Source organism: Typopeltis vanoorti, chromosome 3 (assembly GCF_054136105.1).
Source record: "Typopeltis vanoorti isolate ZY-2024b chromosome 3, IOZ_Tvanoo_1.0, whole genome shotgun sequence".
Lineage (NCBI taxonomy): Eukaryota > Metazoa > Arthropoda > Arachnida > Uropygi > Thelyphonidae > Typopeltis > Typopeltis vanoorti.
The window spans coordinates 99,659,763-99,682,604 of NC_143551.1; the positions used below are offsets into that span (position 1 = coordinate 99,659,763).

Here is a 22,842-nt window from a genome sequence, read left to right on the forward strand (position 1 = left end):
TCTAAAATAAAACTGGTCATTAAATTATACTTGACAAGAAATTATATTGTTTTCTTCCTTTACCCAAGTGTGAGCAGACAAAAGTTTGCACATGAAGATGATTGCAACTAGGTTACTTGTGTATGGAAGCAGTTGACTTCTCATCATATTGCCCTAGCACCCCATAATGTATAGCATACACTTTTAAGATGTGCATATCATCATAATCTCAATAAAGCTATCCCAGCAGAAGATATTGTTATCCCAGTGATGTTGGGATTTCATCATTACAATAATCTGGACTGAAGGTCTAGATTATTGTAATAAGAACATGGGGACAACTATATGTATATGGAAATATGACTTTTGCCATTGCTTCAGCTCCCATTGAAGAGACCTCAATATATGTCAAAACCAGTCTGGATAATGACCCTTATTATATAAGGCATGACAATATACATACATTATGATGTGGAAAAACTAGAGTGTCCAAAGATGAATGACTAAAGCGATATTAGGACTCTGAAGTGTTGGTTATGTAGAGCAGGTGAAGAAATGTGAATTAGAGTTTGATAGATAGGAGGGAAAAGAGGAGATAGAGACTTACAAATCAGTTAGGGAATTCTACCAGACTAATACAGAAGGAATTATAAAAAAGAGATGGGAAGAATGAGAGACCATTCCTGGAAGTTGTATAGTTGTATAAAGATGTGGTGAAGAAGGGTGTAAGTAGTGGATTTTTTACATGGAGAGTTGCTAAGTGGAATGCATTTTCTGGAGTGCATTGTGAATACAGGGAGTGTAAATAACTTCCAAGTTCATCATGATAGATATGTTGCTGGTTGAGTGGGCTCCCATAATGAGTCTTTTCACTCCATGGAAGTTACTGAAATAATAATAATAATAATATCTGAAAGGAATTGTACATTGCCATGCATTGTGGAATCCTGAAACAAATTGGATGTGAAGTCAACTGCCTCCATATACAAGTAGCCTAGTCTGGAAGATATTTCACATACAAACTTTTGTTTACTCACACTTGGGCAAAGGATAAAAACAAGAATATAATTACTTGTCAAGTATAATTGCTTTTTTTAGCCCACAAAAAAAAAAAAAAACTTGCTACAGTTGCTCCTTGAATGATTCACTTTTTTTTTTAATCTTGTAAAAGAGATGAGCAGTAAGTGCATTTGTGACTCCATGGATGTGGTTTTGAAAAATTCAGATTTTTTTTTATTCCAATATATTGGCAACACGCATACAAAAGTCACTCAGAAGAATAATTTTGTAAATTATCTACAAAAATGAAGGCGATCTAGACATTTTAAAAGAAAGTTCTGTCCTGAACTTTTTCTTTCCATCATGGAGAATAAAACAAATGTCTCTAAATATTTCAAATCTTGCTATACTTGGGATCATGCTACTGAAAAAAAAAAAAAAATCAGATTCTGTGAAGAAAGAATTTTTTTTTTAAATGAATAATGAGACTGCTAGCCAATGAAAGATAACTCGTTGCAAAATTTTAAAATAAATATTTGTTCTGAGGTTGTTTAATTTATCTCTACTTTAAAAACATATACTTTAATTTTTGAAAAAATCAATATCTAAAAATCACACCTCTCACAAAGAAGGGAGAAAAGTTTGTTCTGTTATCATGATGCCCTACTTCTTTAAACTGCACATATTATCTGGTAGAAAATATTTGGAATAATAAGAACACTCTGGAATAAGTAGAATTTTAGAAGCTTAGAATATTTTTACCCTCTAAAATTAAATTTAAAAAATAATAAACTTAAATAATACTTGAAACTTACAACTTTTGTACAGTCACAAACAGTTCAAATACAATTACAAAATATGGATTTTACTTTAAAGATAAACTGTATACAAAAATTACTTAAAACGTTAAATGTATTTTTTCTGTAATACTGTGCAAACTGGAAACACTGGAACAGGAAAATTTCTCTTTGTGGTAAACATTTTCATAGTATTTTGAAGTATATTTTTATTTTTATTTTTTTTCATCCCTCTCAAATATTAAACTCTGAAATGATGTTTGATTAATGGGGGGTGAGACAACCTAGTCAGTAATATAGAACAAATTCCTAAGAATACTTTAATGCCATTTTATTTATATCTGAAATTTTATTGAATTAATTAAAATTCTTACAAAATAAAAATGTTATCTCTTTAGGTGTAGGGCGTTTTTATGATAACATTGAAGAAATGTTGGGTTTTAGATTGAATCCTTGGCTACGTATATGCTGGAGTTTTATTACACCAACAATTACTGGGGTGAGTTGTTTAAACTGTTTTTTTTTTTTTTTTTTTTTTTTTTTATCAAGTAATGAGCAATAAAACAGTATGTAGATGCAGATATTCTCTTTTATGCTGTGTTATATATATGCCTGGTTGACTGAGTAGTTAGCATATCCATTCTCCATTCAACAGACTGCAGATTTGAATCTCACTGTGGGCATGGATATTTGTGATTGTTCTTAGGTGGGAGATGACTCTCATTGACCGGTGTGAGATCATTGTTCCACTTACTGGAGGCCTGAAGTGGCTTGAAAAAAAAAGTTTCATGCTTGGTGTCCAGAGCAGGGTTTCTGAACTAGGGGAAAAAAAAAAGAAAGAAAGAAAGAATTACAAAAATAACAAAAAAATATATAAAATTAATAAAAATAGAAAAAAAATTCTTGGCCCATCCACAGTATAAATGCATTATAGGCTTACAACAAAAGCCTTCTGTAGGTTGGCCTGTAAATGTCATGAATTCTGAGGTCATATATTTTGAGGCAGAAATAGTGTTATTCACAGACTTTCATAGAGTCACAAGACTCATCTTGAGAGGTCAAATATATCATACCTTGTCTTGAAAACATTCAGTGTTTGGAAATTCAACTCTGGCAGCTGCACTCATTCATGCAAAACATCTACTTTTCACTTTCTTGTGTAATTGACCCTTATGTAGTTCCCAGGATGATCTTTCATTCTTCCACCACCACCACCTCTTATCCTATGCAGTATTTCTCCTATATTTTTCTGTCAAGCTCTATAGTGCACATTCTTTTAATCTGCCCTCATACTTATATTCCAGAATTATGAGACAATCTTAGACTCAATATTTTGATACCTCTTATCACCCAGACATTCAGGTGGCCAGATACTGCACATAGAAATTCAGATATGGCCTGATTAGTGCCTTCTACAATGGAACTTCCTAACTCTTACTTAGTGTCCTTCTTATTATACCAGCAATTTCCTGAGTAACCGTACAACATTTTCTACGTGTCCCCTGAATTTTAGCTCTCTATCCACTAACATCCCACCCCCTCCTACACAAATCTCTAATGTCTTCCGCCTCCCTGAGTAAAATTCTTCCAGGATGATACACATTGTTCCATCTGCTGTGGCCCAAGTGAACTGACAAACTCCCCATTTATCTGCCTAAGAGAACCAGTCTATTCAAACCTTCCTGTAACATTACATCAGAGTACTTGACTGCTCTCTCCAATTTAGCATCATCAAACCTTGAAATATATCACTGGTATTAGGTTAGACAACAGCATCCCCGAGAAGAACCATTTACTATCCTGCTTTGTCATCATTCTCTTTCAAGACATTGCACCCTCATATACAATCAATAGCTGTCTTTGTAACCTAGCCACCAATTATCCATCCACATCCTCACTTTCAACAGTAGTTTACCATGAAGTAGTCTACCAAATGCCTTTGAAATACAAGATACAGAGGATTTTCAATAGGAAGTAATTACCTGCATCGAACATTCTTTTTTAAAAAAAACTTTCTTACATATTTTGTTTTCAAGATATTCATTTTGAGCAGGATAAAATAAATATCATCTTGAAAAGAAAAATATGTAAGAAAATTTCAAAAAGAATCAAAGTGGAGCAGCTTTTAAAGGTACACTCAAATATACAAATATAATATTATTCAAGAAAAAAAAAAGAAAAATTTGAAAACAAGAACCAAACCTTGGAGATTCGGTGGCAGACTTGTAAGAAAATAAGTCAGAAACAATGAGTTCTGAAAAAGAAGAAATCATGCTAAAAGTTCTCAGCAAGTAAGTCAGTATGCTCAGAGAGAATACAGATAAAAATGTAAGAAAGTGAAGCAATATGCAAAAGAGTAACTAAACAAGTCATGGGTTTAGTTACTCTTTTGACATTTTACTACAATGAGTTCTGAAAAAGAAGAAATCATGCTAAAAGTTCTCAGCAAGTAAGTCAGTATGCTCAGAGAGAATACAGATAAAAATGTAAGAAAGTGAAGCAATATGCAAAAGAGTAACTAAACAAGTCATGGAAAGGCTTTGGTACAGTTGCGTAGCTGGAGCTGTTGCCGCCCGGGGCGGTCCCAGAATTTTCCGCCCCTCTCAATACACACCAGAAATACTACAAAAAGTCAAAATGATGTATAGGGAAATAAATTAAAACAATATGTTTATTTTTGAAGTAAAACTTTAATTTGAACATTCTAAAATGTTATTTTTCTTGCTTTTCTGTTAGTAAAATCGTCGATGACATTGGCAAAGTTTATTTCATAGTAATGTAGGTAATTCTTAATAAATTTTATTTAGAAAAACTCCTCTCACAACTAGCAACACTTAGAGGAAAATTTGCAGTAGTATTACAATATTTGGAACTGAGTTCTCGAGACTGTATTTTAGAATTAACTGCAAAAGTTCACAAAAGGTTCAAAGTGCCACCCTGGGCGGACAGCCCCCCCCCCCCCCCCCACCACCACCACCTATGCCACTGCTTTGGTAAGAATATAGAATATCAGGAAGAACATGAAATCTTCTAGAGATTTTTTATCATCCAGGACATAAAAAAAAAAAAGTTCAGAAACAGAGGAAAGAGTACTGTAAAAGATATCGAAAATTATAAAGGCGACATGAAAACTGAAGACAAAGATACCCTAGAATTATTTGAATTATTAAATGAAACAAGTTGAAAGTTTATTTTTCAGTTGATCAGACTATAATAAATTTAGTTTAATCCTTTATCCAAGTGTGTGCAAACAAAGTTTGCACCTTAAAGTATCTTCAGGACTGGGGTAAAGTGGTACAACACCGGGCAACTCCTTGCAAAGGTGGAGCAAGATACCAACATTCCTATCTCTTGGTATCTCTACTTGGGCCTGGCTCCTACTGAAGAGACCTCAATAAAGGTCAAAGCTAGTTTGGGTAGTGGCCCTTCCCTTAATGCATAACATTATACATATCCGCAAGGAGATGTGTTTTGCATTATGGGAGATACTGAGATAGGAGTGTCGGTAGCTTGCTCCACTTTTGCAAGGATTCGCCCGGTGTTGTACCACTTTACCCCAGTCCTGAAGATACTTTCAGGCGCAAACTTTGTTTGCACACACTTGGATAAAGGATTAAACTAAATTTATTATAAATGAAACAAGAAGTGAAGGATGATAGTAGAAAATATTCAAGAGAAATGCAATCAGGAGTACATATCAATACTTGAGGTAGAAAAAATCCCCAAAAAACCTGAAATGTGAAAAGGCAGTGGGAGGTAGATGATATTTGACCACCAGATATGGAGGTATAAAAGTTTTACATTGGTTGCACTGCATAAGTTAGAAGGCATGGCCAGAAGGTTAAATGAATCTTACCTGAAATTCCTTCTTAACTATCTGCAAGAAGAAAAATAAAACTGAATGTGAGAAGAGCAATTTCAATACTAGTCTTCCAGGTAAGATTCAATACTAGTCTTCCAGGTAACATGGAAAAGAATAAGTTGAGTTCAAGCCAAAACAGTAATTGTCAGGATCAGATTTTTCCCTTTAGGAAAAATAGTGGAGAAATCAAGAAAAAAAAAAAAAAAAGATCTGTATTTTAGTTTTCAGGATTTAGAAAAGGCATATAAGAAAGTGCCAAGAGAAAAGTTGTTCAAAACACTGATTATCCATCCATCCATCCATCTTCAAGGCCCATCTTTCCTAATTGGATTGTGGGGGCAATAGCTGCCAGAGGGACTTACAATGGTCACGATCCTCTGCTACCAAGCTCAGGTGTTCTGGTGGGACTCCCAGATGTGTCCACCCAAGGTTTTGGATATAATCTATCCAGCAAGTCCTTGGCCTTCCACATGGCCTCCGACCCCTCTGGCTTGGCAAAGAGAGCCTGCTGGGGGAGCCTCTCTTATAATGGTATGGGCACCTAGGTGGCCGTACCATTGTAACTGTGATCTTTCAACACTGAGAAGCAGCGGTTGAGTATTGAGGGTTTCCTGAATTGCAGAGCTTCTGACTCTGTTGAATCTTATCAGCCTCATAACCTGTCAAAAGAACCTCATTCCAGCCTGATCCATGTCCACATTCTTTCGGTCATTACCCAGCTCTCATGACCATAGGTGGGGATGGGGACATAGACTGTATTGAAGACTGCCAGCTTTGCCTTCTGGCTTAACTCCCACTTCTACTACCGAACAGCCAATATTGCACTTGCTGAGCCAATTCGAGTATCTAGCTCTACATCCCACTTTCCATCACTCATGAATATGGACCCAAGGTATTTAAACTTCTCCATGTGCCTCAGTGGGACTCCACTCACATGTAGAGTGCACTGGGATGGTTGTCTTGAGACCACAAATGTTTCCATTTTGGCTGCACTGAACTTCATCACGGCTTCTGCACAAACAGCTACAAATCTATCCAGGGTCCACTGGAGGTCATCCTGTGGAAGAGCTAAGCAGAACTGGGTCATCTGCAAAAAGCAGACATCCAATGCTACATCTTCCAATTCTGACACACTCACTGCCTCGGCTTTGCCTATCAATCCAGTCCATAAATATTATGAAAAGGAGGGATGACAGAACACACCCTTGGCAGAGACCAACGGAGACTGTGAAAGGTTCAGACTTTGTGCTGTTTACCCTGACACAAAATTCCAGGCATTCATACAGGGACTTGACGGCAGCTAATAGTTGACCATCCTCTCCATACTCCTGTACTACTTGCCAAAGCTTATCCTGAGGAACTTGGTCATATGCCTTCTCTAAGTCCACAAAACGTGTAGACATTCTTGGCATATTCCCAAGATTTCTCGAATACTTGCATTAAAGTGAAGATTTGGTCAGTTGTGCTTCTACCAGTACGAAAACCACATTGTTCTTCCTGGATCTTTGACTCACCTATGCTCCTGCACCTTCTTTCCAAGCACCTAGCATATACTTTCCCAGGCAGGCTGAGCAGAGAGATGCCACGATAGTTGCTGCACTCTTTCTGGTCTCCCTTCTTGAAGACTGGTATTATTATGCCTGTCTGCCACTGCTTTGTGCTCGACCAGATATCCAAGCAGCCTAGCACACTCGAGTCAGCCAGAGAACACTGTCTTGATTTAAGGCTTTTAGCATTTCAGGCCGAATTTCATCATCACCAGCAGTCCTGCCCGATTTTAGCAATTTTATTGCTAAATGGACCTCTTCTGCTGTGAGACTAGTCATCGCCCCGATCTGCACCTCTTGGATGTCCCCAACTACCAGGCCACCCAGGTTAAGAAGGCTCTCAAAGTATTCCCTCCATCTGTAGAGGATATCCTTCTCAGTTGTTAAAAGTGCACCGTCAGAGGCCTTAATTGCCCCTGCTGTGCACAATTTCCTCCCTCGAAGGTGGTGGATGGTCTACCTGAATACCTTATTTGCATTTGCCTAGGATGAGTCTAATCTTTCTCCAAAGGATTCCCAAGCCTTCTGCTTTGCCGTCTTTACTGCCTCAGTAGCAGCTTTTCATACCGGAGTGTAAACGCATCTCAGGTGACCTGTCCCTAAACCATGTTAGGTATGCCTCCTTTTTTTGCCCGAACAGCTTTTTGGACCTCTTGGTTCCACCAAGATGTCCTTTTCTCACTGCCCATTGCCACACCGAGCCATTTTCTGCTACAGCATGAGAGTTCAGAGGCCATGACAGCTGTTCTGAACAGCTCCTACTCCTTCTCAACTTCTGATCTACTATCTGTAAATTTCTTCCTCACAACTCATTTTCCAATTCCTCCCATTTTATGCAGTATAGTTGCTTAGGTCTACCAATATTGATGGTAGCATTTGGTTTCTGTAGCCATAGAGTGCAGACAACGAGGTGGTGGTCAGTTGACAGTTCTGCCCCTCTCCTCACACGAACGTCCAGCACTGAAGAAAATAGGTATGCTGAGGCTATAAAGAAGTCAGTCAGAGACCGTTGTCCAAGTGTATCCCTGTACCAGGTATACTTATGGACTTCTCGGTGCTGGAAGAAGGTATTCATTATGGACAAGCTGTTAGTACAACAGAAAGTCCAATAATTTCAATCCATTCGCGTTAAGCTCAGGGTTTCCGTTCCTCCCAACCACACCCCTCCATGTCTGTTCATCTGTTCCAACATGTTCATTTCAGTCACCCATTAGCAGGACTGATTCCATGTCTGCCACCCTGTCAGAAGCAGCATCCACTTCCTCTAAGAAAGCAGAGTATTCTAACTCCAGATTAGGTGCATAGACTTGCACCACAGCCAAGTTGTGGTTTTTCATCTGGAGCCTTAACACACACACACACACACCCATCCCCCACAATGGGATCATCCACTCAGCAACACAATCTGACAGCTGGGGGCTTGTGAGTATCCCCACACCCACCTGAGCAGACATTGTTGGGCTCACACCAGTGTAGTAGAGCTTCCACCCCTCATCTAGGTCGACAGTTCCAGAGCCTCTCCTCTTGGTTGAAGAAAGCCCGACTAAATCTAGTTGGTAGCGCTTGGCCTCCTTGACCAGTTACTTCTCCTTCCCTGTCAGAGAAAAGATGTTCCAGTTGCCTAAAGCCATAGTCTAGTGCTGTTGTTGTTGTTACCATTTCCATCCTTTTTACAGAACCATTTCTTTGCACTGCCCTTAAACACCTCCCCCCAACTAGGTAAGAGGCCCATTGAAGGAGTTTTTTCTAGCAGAGTGCTGAGGAATGGTGTCTAAGGGAGACTATAACATATTTTTCAAATGGGTCCTTCTGCCCAAAATCTGAACATATCCCCTTGTTAACCAGCACGACAGACAATGCAATATGACCACTGAATGATGATCTGACCGTGTTACAGTGTTTAGTAATTATTATTATTATTTCGGGCAACTCCAAGGAGTTGACAGACTCATTGAGGGAGGCCCTAACATCATGTCAAGAACAACTATTCGACATTCACACAGTATCTATCATACCTCGCCTTGAACTCATTCACGGTCATAGCACGCACAACAGACTCTGGCAGCTTATTCCACTCATTCACCACTCCAAGTAAAAAACTTAGCTCTAACACCCCTGCTAACCACATTCTTGCCCAGCTTCCATGTATGGCCCCTAGTCCTCCCACCACCACCAGTCCTATTCTCAAAAATATCTTCCAGATTAATCTTATAGAAACCCTTCAGTAATTTGAATGTCTCAATCATATCACCCCTTTTCTGCCTATCAACCGATTTTTGCAACCCACAAATCTTCAACCTGTTCTCATAAGGTTCATTCCACAGACCTGCTATCATCTTGGTCACTCGTCTCTGGATCCTCTCCACCTCCTCCCCACCAAGAAGAAACCCTGGTGCCCATATCTGGGCACAGTAGTCTAGATGGGGTCTTATCAAGGCTCGATACAGAGGAACAATAACTTGTTTGTGTCTGCTTGTTAAAGTATTTTTCAGAAGCCAAGTGATTTGATGAGCTGATTTAGCCACTTTTGCAATGTGCGCCCTAAACTTCAACTCCATATCCACCAACACTCCCAAATCCCTGACCTCATCAATCTCCTGGAGTACGGTTCCACCAATGTGATATACTGCTGCTAATCTTTTCACCCCAAAATGAATAACCTTACACTTTGCCACATTAAATTGACATCCATTTTCCTTAGCCCAGTCCTCCAAACCAAATCATCTCGCAAAATTTTTACATCCTGTGCACTCACAATTGCTCTACCCAACTTTGCATCATCAGCAAACAAATAAACACTTCCTCTCAGATCCTTTCCTATATCATTAATGAACAAATCAAAAAGTAGTGGTTCAAGAACAGAACCCTGCGGCTCACCACTAGTCACAAGCCGTCTTTTGGACTCAACTCCTGAATAAACCACTCTCTGGTATCTCTCCATCAACCACCCTCCTATCCATCTCACCAACCCTATATCCATCCAAATCTGCTCCAGTTTGCTGATTAGAGTTCCATGTGGTATCCTGTCAAAGGCCTTGGCAAGATCCAGTAGAATCACTGTAAACCCATTACCCTTATCCAGTTCAGCCGTCACTGTGTTATAAAACGTGAGCAAGTTACTGAGGCATGATCTACCCTTCACAAAACCATGTTGTCCCCCATACAGTATCCTGTATTCTTCTCTTGACTAATTTCTCCAAGACCTTGACAATGGTTCCTGATATGCTAATCGGCCGGTAATTTACAACAGTAGTCTTGGATCCTACTTTATGCAGTGGAACTATTTTCCCCTCTTTCCACCCCCTCGGGACCAACCCAGACCTGAGACTCAAATTAAACAAAACGGTCAAGGGTACTGACAATTCTTTAGCCGCTTCACGAGCTGGTATACCATCCAATCCCACAGATGTATTGACATTGAGGTTTTGCAATAGACCACTCACCTCCACTTCATTCACCACAATTTCCATATAATCTATTGGTTCATTCATTCATTTCTGCAATGTCACCACCTGGATGATATATATGATATATTCTTGCAAAGTGCTCGCTCAGTAATTCAACTATATCAACTGATTTGGTTACCTCCCTACCTAAAAAAAAAAAAAAAAAAAAAAAAAAAAAAAAAAAAAAAAAAAAGGTGGCAAACCTTTTGGCAACTCCTATAGGTAAAGATGACCTTGCTACTGCTTCTGCCTGGTATCTCCAACTCTGGGCCTGGCTCCCCCTGATGAGACCTCAATAAAGGTCGAAACTAGTCTGGATAGTGGCCAATCCCTTAATGCATAGCAGTATACATATCCACAAGGAGATGTGTTTTGCATTATGGGAGATACTGGGATAGGAGTGTTGGTAGCTTGCTCCACCTTTGCTATGAGTCGCCTGGTGTTGTACTACTTACCCAGGTAAGATAGTACAACACTATATTCAGTCCTGAAGATATTTTCAGGCACAAACTTTGTTTGCTCTCACTGGGATAAAGGATTAAACTAAATTTATTATACCTCCCTACCATCGGAATTCTTTAAAATTATTCTGCCATATACATTTTTTCTTTTACTTGCAGCATATTGAAAAAACTGTTTGTGATTCTCTTTAGCCTGCATGGCCAATGTTCTTTCATAATCCTTTTTTGCTTTTCTTACCACACTCGTTACCCTTCTGGCCTGCACTTTATACCGTTCATGTGCCTGCCGGTCACCTTTCTCCTTAAATTCCCTCCATAGTTGTTTCTTTTTTTGCAGCTCAAGCTTAATGGTGTTATTCATCCATTTAACTCCTACTTGATTTATTATTCAGACTCTAGTCAGCCATTGCTTCATGCAAACACTTCTTAACTGCCTCTCATGCATTATCAACTTCTAGCCCTTGCAGTTGTACATGCCATGGCACTAAACCAATCAAACTCCTAAGCTTGTCATACTTACCAGCCTGGTAATTCCACATGTACCCTGTCTTAATTGTAAATTCCACAACTTTAGCCACCTCCCAAGTCAAGACCCTATGATCACTCTCACCAATTGGTGGCAACGTGGTCATATTCGTTACAGCCAAATTCTCAGATGCAATTACTAGGTCAAGCACTCTCTCTGACCCCTAGTATTTTCCATTACATGCTGTTGTAGATAGTTATCCCTTAATAACTGCATAAAATCCAATTCCTTTTTCCCATGTGTCCTCTCCTCCTTCCAATCAATGTTACCATAGTTGAAATCTCCCTTAATAATTACCCTCCTTCCACTCATTTCTTCTCTTTGCTTATGCATACATCTCCACCATTTATTCCATCATCTGGTCTATAGCAGCACCCAACTGTATATTTTGTTCTGCTAGTTTCAATCTCACACCAAATAGCCTCAAATGTGCTCTTTTCTCTATCCTGCAGTTCCACTTCTATTCTCCTTGGCTGTAGCTCATCAGCTATCATCAATAACGCTTCTCCCCCCATTTTATTCTCCCTGTCACTCCCAAACACACCATACCCTTCACATTCAATCCCACTAGCTGTGTCATCTTCTGTCAGCCATGTTTCACTAATGCAAATAACCTGTGGTTTGGAAGTGCCAACCAAGGCCAAAAATTCTTCCTTCTTGTTCCTAATACTTCTGGCATTAGTATACATGAATTGCAGAAGCCAATTTGTCCCATCCCTATTTTGATGCCTTATACTAACTATCCCATTCTGATTCGTGGTCTTTCCTACTCGCTTGGGCATATTACACACATTCACACACTCAACTGTCTCCCTAAAGCCTGCATATCTACATATTTACTATTGGTAATGCCCTATTAGCACTACCGCCTCAGTTCAGGACTGCTCAGGTTTCCCCTCATTGCAGCTAGCTTACATATCTGCAAGCCATTCTGCTATCCACCACCTGCAGACCCACCCAATATGATTATATAGTTAAAGAAATGGGATCTTATATTCAGCACTACCTAGTCTATATTTAAATTGTAAGTGAGAAGTTAGAATTACAAAGGATGCAGGAAATTATGTTGTGTGAAATTGGGTTTAGCTATGTTCACATTACTCCCTGCTCTTGTTATCTGTATAAACATAGATAATGTGAGCATGGGGTATAGGGGAAATTGAGAAGTGATGTTAATAAAGCTATGGGACTACATGATGTATTGTCGTGCATTTTGAGGGAACATGCCAAGGAGTAGCTATCTGCTTTGACATACTGTTTAATATGAACCTTACACCAGACCAAGTTCCAAAGAAGTGGAGGGAGGACAAGATTATACTGCTTCATAAGGGTGGTGACAAAACTCAATCTTCAAATGATAGGCCAGTCTCTCTCTCTCTCTCTCTGTGTTGTGTTAAGTACAGTCATACCCCGAAGTCACGCAGTAGGTGGGACCAACAAAAAGCACTTAAGTCGAATTCGGGTAACTCGGGGGTATAATTTTGCATATAACTTATATATACAAACATACAATTGGGACCAAAGGTTTATAAAAACACTTATATTTTTTAAGAAATATAATCATAATTGTAGTTTTTCGTACATAAAAAAAAGAAAGTTATTTCGATGTTGATGGTTTCATAAAATCTAATAGATTCATCTGACAGCATAATGTCTTTTTCTTGTCACGCAAAATTTCTTCGTAGCAAACTAATGATTTTTTTATTCCTTGCCTTGTGGCTACAATTCATTCCTTGTTAGAATCTATGTCCTCCAAAATCTGTAAACCACCTTTCTTTTATGATTGTTCTTGCTGTGGATTCCTGTAGATCAAACTTCTTTGCTAGCTCACAAATTTTCATTCCGCCTTCAAAATCCTTAATGATGTTGAGTTTTGCTTCCAAAGTCAAATGTTTTTCTTTTTTTGCTAGCTGTAGAAGAATCAAACTTACTTATTTTGGATGACATTATTATTTTTTTTGTGATAAAATTTTTATCAAGAACATAACATTAAACAATCGTTTATATAGTCTATAAACCTTGTTTAACAATAAACAAGGTTTATAGACTATAAAAATCGTGTATGAATGGAGACCGCACGAAACACGTCAGTGCTTGTTCACAGCATGTGCGACACTGGCAAATGCAGCCGGCGCCGGAAAGATACGACTAGTGGTGAGGCATGAAGTGGGACGGGAATATGTACATATAAGAAACTGTGTAACTCTGGATTCGTGTAAGTCGGGGTATGACTGTATTATTATTCTTCTTATTATTATTATTATTATCTGACACCTCCAGGGAGTCCAAGAACTCATCAAGGGAGGGCACCTGCTCTACAACTCCGTCTCCACCATTCGATCACCAACTGACCGCAACTACGCCAATGTCATCTACTGCCGACCACCACTAGTATTTCCACAGGCAATCGCAAACATCCATTCACATGGCAGGATTCGAACCCACAGCCTTTTTATCTGGAGAGCAGATACTATCCACTCAGCCAACCAGGCCTGTGATTAAAGTGTTGGAGAAGTTGGTGAAAGTTAAGATCCAGAAATGTATTGACAACAGTGGCTTTCTCTTTGATGGACATCATGGATTTGCTAAAGAAAAGTCATATTTTAGTAATTTGCTTACTTATTACAATAAGGTGGCCAATATTTTGGACAAAGGAGATGAATACAGTGGTATACTTAGATTTTGCAAAGGTTTTTGATAGACCGCCACATGATAAGTTGATAGTTAAACTGAAATAGATGGAGTTGGATGACAGCTTAGTACACTGGATTGGAGATTGCTATCTGATAGGTATCAGCAAGTTGCATATAGGAAAAGCAGTATCTTGAAAGAGGAAAGTCGCTGTTGCATGCCTCAAGGGTCTGTTTTAGGGCTATTGCTGTTTAACTTATATGGTAATGATATTGGGGAAAAACTGAAAGTGGATATTCACTTGTTTGCAGATGATACAAAATTAGGAAGAATTATGAGAAGTACATCAGATATTATGGTTTTACAAGAAGACTTGAATAATGGCACATGTGTGGGATTGCTAGTTCATTGTTGCAAAGTGTAAGGTTTTAAAATCTGAAAACAAAGATGGGATGTAGAATATATAATATATATTTAGTGGTGATATATTGAAGAAGATGGAGAAATAAGTGATCTGCATGTGATGGTGGATAGGGATTGAAAATTTAGAGGTCACTGATTGTAGAATTAAGGAGATTCTGGTTCCATTGTATAAGGCCTTAATTAGACCACATATAGACTACTTGCACAGATTTGGTTCCTGGTTTCCAAAAAACTGAAGAGACATTGGAAAGAGTCTATAGATAATTGACCAAGGTCATTTCTGGTCTATGGAATATTGATTATGAAGAAACAGAGTCTGGTGGAGAGGAGGGGAAGATGATAAAGACATAAATTCGCAAGAAGTTTTTATCAGATTAATGTTAAAAAAGTTTTTCATAGAATGGTTGGAGACTGGGGGGAACAAGAGGTTATTCCTAGAAGCTGTATCAGGTGTAGCAGAATGAGACGTAGCTTTTTTGTATGGATGAATGACAAGACACAATTAGAAATACATTTTATATAGTGACCCAGTGCACATGCACACACACACACACACACACACACACGTACATACATACATACATATATATATATATATATATATATATATATATATATATATATATATATATATATATATATATTAAGCTTGTGCAAAAGTTTCACAAAACATACATGCCCTTACTACATGCAGTAAAGTAAAAAAAAAAACAAATATAACAAAAACGTTAAAATCCAAACTGGAAAATGTTGCACTTGATACTTCCTTTCTGAAAACAGGTTGATAATTAGTAACTGACATCAGTCTGACAGCCAAATGGATTTTTTTTAATACTTATGAAGGCAGATGCTGAGAGAGAGAGAGAGGGGACTTTAGTGAAGAAAATGTCACAATTGTCTCCCCACCTATTTGAAATGTTAGCAAGCATAAACTTTTTTTAAAATTTTTCGTAAGCATGTAGGCATTGCCCACAAAGTATTCCTGGAGATTTTTACAGGGTAGTTCGCCATTACTTTCCCTTCAATTTTATCCAGGCTCGGGACTGGCATATGGCTGGGACATATTCATGACTGTAATCCATGTGTTCATGGGGCCGGCTTGCCTGTTGTGGGGGACAAAAAACCTGAGTTTCCGGGTGAAAAAAACCCTCCTACCTCTGTATGAGACTTACCTTTAGTCAAAAAGAAATGCCTAAAAACCTGGTGACCAGATCTGTGCACAATAATCCATATGAGGCCTGATCAAGGCATTACACAATGGATCATAACCTCTTTATTTCTTCATGTCAGGGTCTTCTGCATCATTGCCATCATCTGATGTGGTCCCTGAATTTCAGGTCCTTGTCCACCTTCACTCCTCAAGTTCCTCATGTTTCCACCCTGATCAGGATGAAACACCCTTTTGAATTGATCACTGTAATACCTCAATAATGTCTTTGGTAGCAATTACCATTCTACCATTTTTATCCATTGACATCATCTTAGCATGATCATTCTTCCTTCTACTTGCCACATATAAATGCGCTACGGTTTTTCTTCGCCTGATTTCCCAATTTCTGCTCATACTGCACTTTTGTTTTCCTTACTAACTGAGTCACTCTCCTGGCTTGTTCTTTATACTCTTCATGAAACTGATTATTACCATCATTCATCCTGTACTGTCTCCAAAGTACCTTCTTCTTCTTCTAGATTTCATGCTTAAGCTTCCTCATTCATTTTACATCTACCTTATTCAGCCTTTTGGCCTTCAGAATACATCCACACATTGATGCTGCCTTACTTCTCAACTCCTCATTCCATGCTAAAGCACCAAGCTATCTCCTAAGCTTGTCATAATCACAGCCTTATAATTCCACATATATCCTTTCCTCACAGCAGTCTGTATATGGCTAGCCACAACCCAGGTAGTCACTTCATGATCACTTTCACTAGCTGGAGGAAAGTGTGAAATCCCATTCACAATTACATTCTTTGACGATATGATCAGATCTAAAACTCTCGATCCTGGCATGCCGTCCTTTATATGCTGCCTGAGATAGCTATCTCTCAAGAACTCAAGAAATTCACTTTCCTTATTCCCAAATGCTGTTTCTTCATTCAAATCTATACTGCCATAATTAAAATTGCTCATAATAATTACCCTTCCTTTGTTCACTAATCCAAGTTGTTTATACATTTCTTCATCACCAACTTCCACATTACACCACACTGCCTCATAACCAGTGCCACTATTTTCCTCTTTCATGTCTACCATATGTGTACTTAAATTCCCCTGTGATCATCAGCAGCATTCCCCCTCCCTTCTTGCCCTTTCTATCCTTATGAAAAATACTGTATCCTTCCATTTCTATTCCCATTATGATATCATCTTCATTCAACCATGTTTCACATATTCCTGATTTTGGGGCAAATAAACTCAATCACTGAAACCATTTCATCCCCCTTATTTCTGATACTTCTGGCATTTGTAAACAAACACAGCAGATCCAGATCCATAGATCATTTTAGATCCATAACCAAGCCACTGGTTGGTTATGATTTTTGCCCAGTTATAAAATAAACATACTTGAATAGCTGCAACTTGAATAGCCATTTTTTTGTTACTTTCACTATTTTACTGAGCCATACTTTATATTCACAATTCCTAGATTTCACTTGACTCAGCATCACTTATATTGTATACTTGACAAATTATATTCTTATTTTAACCCTTTACCCAAATGTAAGCAAAAAAGAGTTTGCATGTGAAGTATCTTCATGTTTAGTCTACTTGCATATAGTAACTGTTGACTTCCTAACAGCCGCAGTATTCCATAATGCATACCACGCTTCCTTTATGATGTGTATATTGCAAGGCAAATTATTAAGGGTCACTATCACCATATGCATTATTATAAGAGAAAGTTGTAGAAAGTTTTTTTCTGTTTGGGAAGAAAAAAATATATTATACTTGATAAGAAATTATATTCTTGTTTTAATCTTTTACCCAAGCATGTGCAAACTAAGTTTCATGTAAAATATCTTCAGAACTAGTCTACTGTATATAAAGGCTGTCAACTTTATTTTTCACACACATTATTCATTCACCAAAAGTGCCTCCTTTTGGTGAACGAATTTCTGTTTGTAATCTGCATGAGGGAGAGTCAATGGAGATCAACAGGCTAATTAAATAGAAATAAAGGGAAATACGAATATAAGAAGAATCTCTGAGAGCCACGAGATCTTCTGTTATGATGTAAATAATACATTAGGAATAGTGCTTACATAGTGGCTCTTTGAAGAGATTTGACTAGGCTGGAAAAGTGAGTAAATGAGTTGTTTAACATAGCTAGGTGTGAGTTGCAAAATATGCAATACAGTAGGTGACAAGTATGTATTCTGTTTTTAGGATTACTGGAGGAAGTGAAGGTGTCAAGGAATCTTGTAGTCATGCTGGAAAGAGAGTTGAAATTGAAGGAGACGCATTGTAAAGATGCAGATAACCCAAAAAGGCACTAACTGGCAAAAAGAAATATGTGAAGCTCCATTATATTGAGCCCTTCCTCAGTCAGAACATATCTCTACTGCTGTATCCAGCTCTAGTTGTTGAATTTCAAAAAAGATGAGGAAACTTAGAAGATGCAGGTGTTGATAATGAAGATTATATCAGAACTGGGAACATCAGTACATCAGCTGTGACTATAGGTTGATCGTGTGTAACTTGCACAGTTTGAGAGATAAGTGGAAGAGGCTTGTGTTATGATTGTGATATATAAGTTGTTGAGATATTTTACCAGATTGACATTGAAGGCATTTTCCAGAATAGAACAAGGGGGAAGACAAAGGAACATCCCTGAAGTTGTGCAAGGGTGAGTAGTAGTTTTCTTTTTGCTTGGAATGCATTGCCTGAGTAGGTGGTGTGAGTGCAGATAGCAAATGAATTCAAGGTGTGGTATGATGGGCTGTTCGTCACCTATAATAGATCTTATTCTTATTCCATCCATATTCCCAAGGTGAGTAACTTGACTCTATAAGGGTCCTCTAATAACAATAATAGTAATAATATAAAACCTAATGAGTTGAGTGGGCTGTTCTGACATATCATTGCTATAATTGCTGGCCTGGTTGGTCAAGTGGTTAGCGTATCCACTCTCCAGCCAAACGGCTGCAGGTTCGAATCCTGCGTGGGCATGGATATTTGTGATAGTCTGTGAAAATACTAGTGGTGGTGGTGGTGGATGGTAGATGATGATGGTAGGTGCGGTTCGTTGTAGTCGGTGAAATGAGTGGTGGGGACAGAGTTGTAGAGCAGGTGCCCTCCTTCGATGAGTCATTGGACTCCCTGGAGGTGTCATGTAATAATAATATACTGAAGTAGCCTGCCCACCTTGAATCATTATGTGTAATCATACCTAGTTTCATATTTAAAATTGAAATGTTCATAAAATGATTTAAGACTAGCAGAGTGCTTGAAACCGGAAGACTGATTACAAAACTTGGTCTTACCTTTGAAAATGAGTGTAAATAAAATTGTTCTTGCACATTCTAATTAATTTTTTTTTACTTTAGGGAATCTTTTTGTTCAGTCTTATTACATACAAGCCCTTAACATACAATATGATATATGAATATCCACACTGGGCAATCTTTCTTGGTTGGTGCATGGCCCTTTCTTCAATGCTGTGTATTCCTGGATATTTCCTATACCGGATGTTAACAACTCCAGGAACACTGATGCAGGTAAATCTTATTTATTTTGTAGATAGCTTTGCATAAGGATTGAACAGAACACTATTCAGATTATGAGTTATATTCCATCCATATATATATATATATATATATATATATATATAAAAATCTCTTACATCTACATTTCATGTAAAGACTCAATCCTTGTTCAGCAACTTTTCCTTGGGTTACATCATTACCAGTTAATTAATACCTCAATTCCTCATCTCTTGTTGTTATCTTAAAACAGAGGGGGGAAGGGGGGGAGAATTACTATTATAATGCTATTGTTGTATCTGACGAAAATTTAATTTCATATTGCTCGAGTATTATAGGTGGTAATAAAATAAATTCCATGATTTTGAAATTCGGCATTAAAAAAACACAAAATGTATTCCTCTTTATTAATAAAACAAATTACAGTATATAGAGGGTATATCTACTAGTTTAATTTTGCTTTCCCCCACATTTTACAATTATTTATTATTATAATCCACCCACAAAATGTGTCTGAAATTTATAATTGGTGCTATGGGCAAGCTAATCTGGAAACTCTGCTGTGGAATCTAAATGCAGTATTTTCCCTCCCATGCCAATTCAGAACTTCAAGGCTGGATGGTGGTGATAATCTTGTACCATATAATGAAAGTCACCTACCATATAAAATGGTAACCTGTACATTTAATATGAATTACATATTTTTATAACCCAGAAATCCATACTTAAACTGAAGTTTTCATAAAAATGATAGCTTGCAACAAGTCTAGAGCAAAACTTTCACATTATCTGACAGTAGCCTACTTCCAATATTTCATCTCAGTCACATCTTCAGGGAGTACAAATAATGCTTCTAACACACACACACACACACACACACACACACACACACACACACACACACAAAGTGTTTGTGTTGTCTTTATGTGTGTGTGTGTTACAAGTGTTATTTCAACTCCCTGAAGATGTCTCAGTGTGCCTGAGAAGAAATATTGGAAGTATTAAAATTACTAATTATATGAAGAGCCAAAGACTTCAATTCAGCGGCATAAACTTATTTAAGTAAGTGAAGCCTTTGGCTCTTCATATAATTAGTAATTTATTAGGACACCTTCTTGGCAATTCTTATAGTAGGGTATGTAAGTTCTGTTCGCTACAAACTTGGTATTTTAGGTCTACCTACTCACTGATGAGACCTTAATAAAGGTTGAAACCGGTCTAGGTAGTGACCTTCTCTCATAAGGTAGAACAGTAATACAGCTCCTAGGAGCTGGGTTTCACATTATGGGTAAATACCAAGAATAGTGATCGGAGCCTTCCCCACCCTTACTATGAGTTGTCTCAGTGTTGCACTACCAAATGGGTCAGGTGTTGCACTATCCAGGTATTTGCTTACGCTTGGACTTGCCGAACTTTATATAGTTTCTATATTTGGCAATGAAACAATATGGGATGTAATATCCCTTACTTAAATAAGTATTAAAATTAGTTTTTAATATCTTCTTAGTGCTCTCAATATTCCATTAAACCTCCAACATAATGTCCTCACAGCACTTAAGTCTTAACACATGATTGATATGTAAAGAGGTATAGGAAATTGAGATATCTTAGAAACAATAATTTTTGTTAAGGAGAGAGAGAGAGAGAGAGAGAGAAAGAGATGCAAAATGTGTCACCAGAAACAGTATGAGAAATAAAACCTCTATTTTTTTTTTAAGTTTCAGGTAATTAATTTATTTTTGTGCTATGTAAAAAATAAAATGTCCTCACTTTGACCATTTCTATTATAAATGTAAATTCAACAATTTTTTTATTTTCATAGATATCATAGAATACTTAAGTCATAATCTGTAATCAACATGTTTTTCTTACAGCGATGGAAAGTCTTAACTACCCCAGCATTACCTAATCTTTTGCCCAGACAAGCCATGACGCGATCTGTGCAGCAAGAGTCCCCTCATGCAGTGGCTACAGTTGTTACTTCTTATGAACTATCCAAGGTGCCCAAGATATAAAATCAGGACAGATATTCAGAGCATCTTATCTCAATGAATGCTCAGTTTATTTCTTGTACATTAGGTGTAGTACAAGGAAACTAACTGTTTTGTCTTATTTTAAAGACTTAGGGTACAGAAAGCCAGTTGGGTTGCATATAACTTCTGTGCCAAAGACTGAGCACAAAACACCTCTAGCTGTATATTGTACACTTGCTGTTGTAATGAGCAGTCTTGTATAAATAATTTTAGATATGCTCAAGTGTTAAAAAAATATAAAATGTATGAATTTTAAAACGTGGGCATAACATAGTACAGTGTTTTGAGAAAGTTACAATATTAATATTTTAAAAAAAATCATATAAAAGAAATTGCATTTCATTTTATGCAACACCAGTTTTAAAACTGCATTATTAACTTTAATTAATGAAAATCCTGAAGTACAGAGAGAATACATTATAGTAATGAAAATATTCATTACTAGAATATGTTCAATCAAAAAATATAAAAATATGTCTAAATGATATATTATATTATTATATATAATATAATAATAATAATAATGCAATAATAATTATTATTGCATGACACCTCCAAGGAGTCCTTGGGCTCACCATGGGAAGGCACACCCACTCCACTAAATTACAATTTTTAAAGGAAGGAAATATTTTTCAGTATTAATAGGTGTCAAAACAAATACAACAGTAAAAATAAGTTTTTTGTTGTAATTTGTGACTGGAATTGAGAAGCTGTCAAAGAAAATGCACACTTTGCAGTGCAGAGGTTGAAATATATTTTCCTTATTTCTCCTCCCAAAATTTTACAGTTAGAACTGAAAAATCTTTGTAACATAATATTAATTTAATTAATGCATCACAAGCAAGTTATATAGTAATCTGAAAATGGTATTTGGATATTTTTGAAGCAGTGATGTTTTAAGTTTATTTAGTATTGTGACCCTAAAGCCATAATTCCTTATGTAGATATCAAATATGGCATATCAAATTAAATCAGTTTTTTGCCTGTAGGACCATTTATTTCATCTTTTCATCATTTTTTATATATTCCAAACTAAATACTCTTTGCTGCTTTTATTTTTAGTCATACTGAGAAGGTTACTCTCTTATTTAAATTATCAAGGATGATATTTTTAAAAGGCAAATCTTCTTATTTTTTGCTTTTTTCCTTCTTTCTTTGTTTCATAAGTCATTTCAAAATAATTCATTTTTCACTCATTGATTAGGAATACTATTTTTTCTGTTGTTACTTTAAACAGATTTGCATAATTTTAATTTATAAGCACATCCAGCGTACACTCTGGGAAAATTAAGAAATATTTCAATGTTAATCTTAAAACATTTTTGAACAAAATTATTTTTCTCAGGAATGAGCAACAAAGTTTAGTCATTTTAAGTTATATGTTTATTTAAAATCATGAAAGAAAAATAATTCCAGAATCATAACTAATAATTT

The 22,842-nt window shown here is 37.1% G+C and overlaps 1 protein-coding gene across 1 annotated transcript in view; it reads left to right on the forward strand.

Moving 5' to 3' along the window:
• LOC150108414 (sodium- and chloride-dependent taurine transporter-like) overlaps window positions 1–21,796 on the forward strand; it is a 197,300-nt gene extending 175,504 nt beyond the window's left edge. Inside the window, exons 11-13 of the mRNA XM_090390462.1 lie at window positions 2,174–2,274; window positions 19,220–19,390; window positions 21,250–21,796. Of these exons, the coding sequence (XP_090246588.1) occupies window positions 2,174–2,274; window positions 19,220–19,390; window positions 21,250–21,390 (413 nt within the window). The 3' untranslated portion in view covers window positions 21,391–21,796. The remainder of the gene's footprint in view (window positions 1–2,173; window positions 2,275–19,219; window positions 19,391–21,249) is intronic.
• The last annotated feature ends 1,046 nt before the right edge of the window (window positions 21,797–22,842 follow it).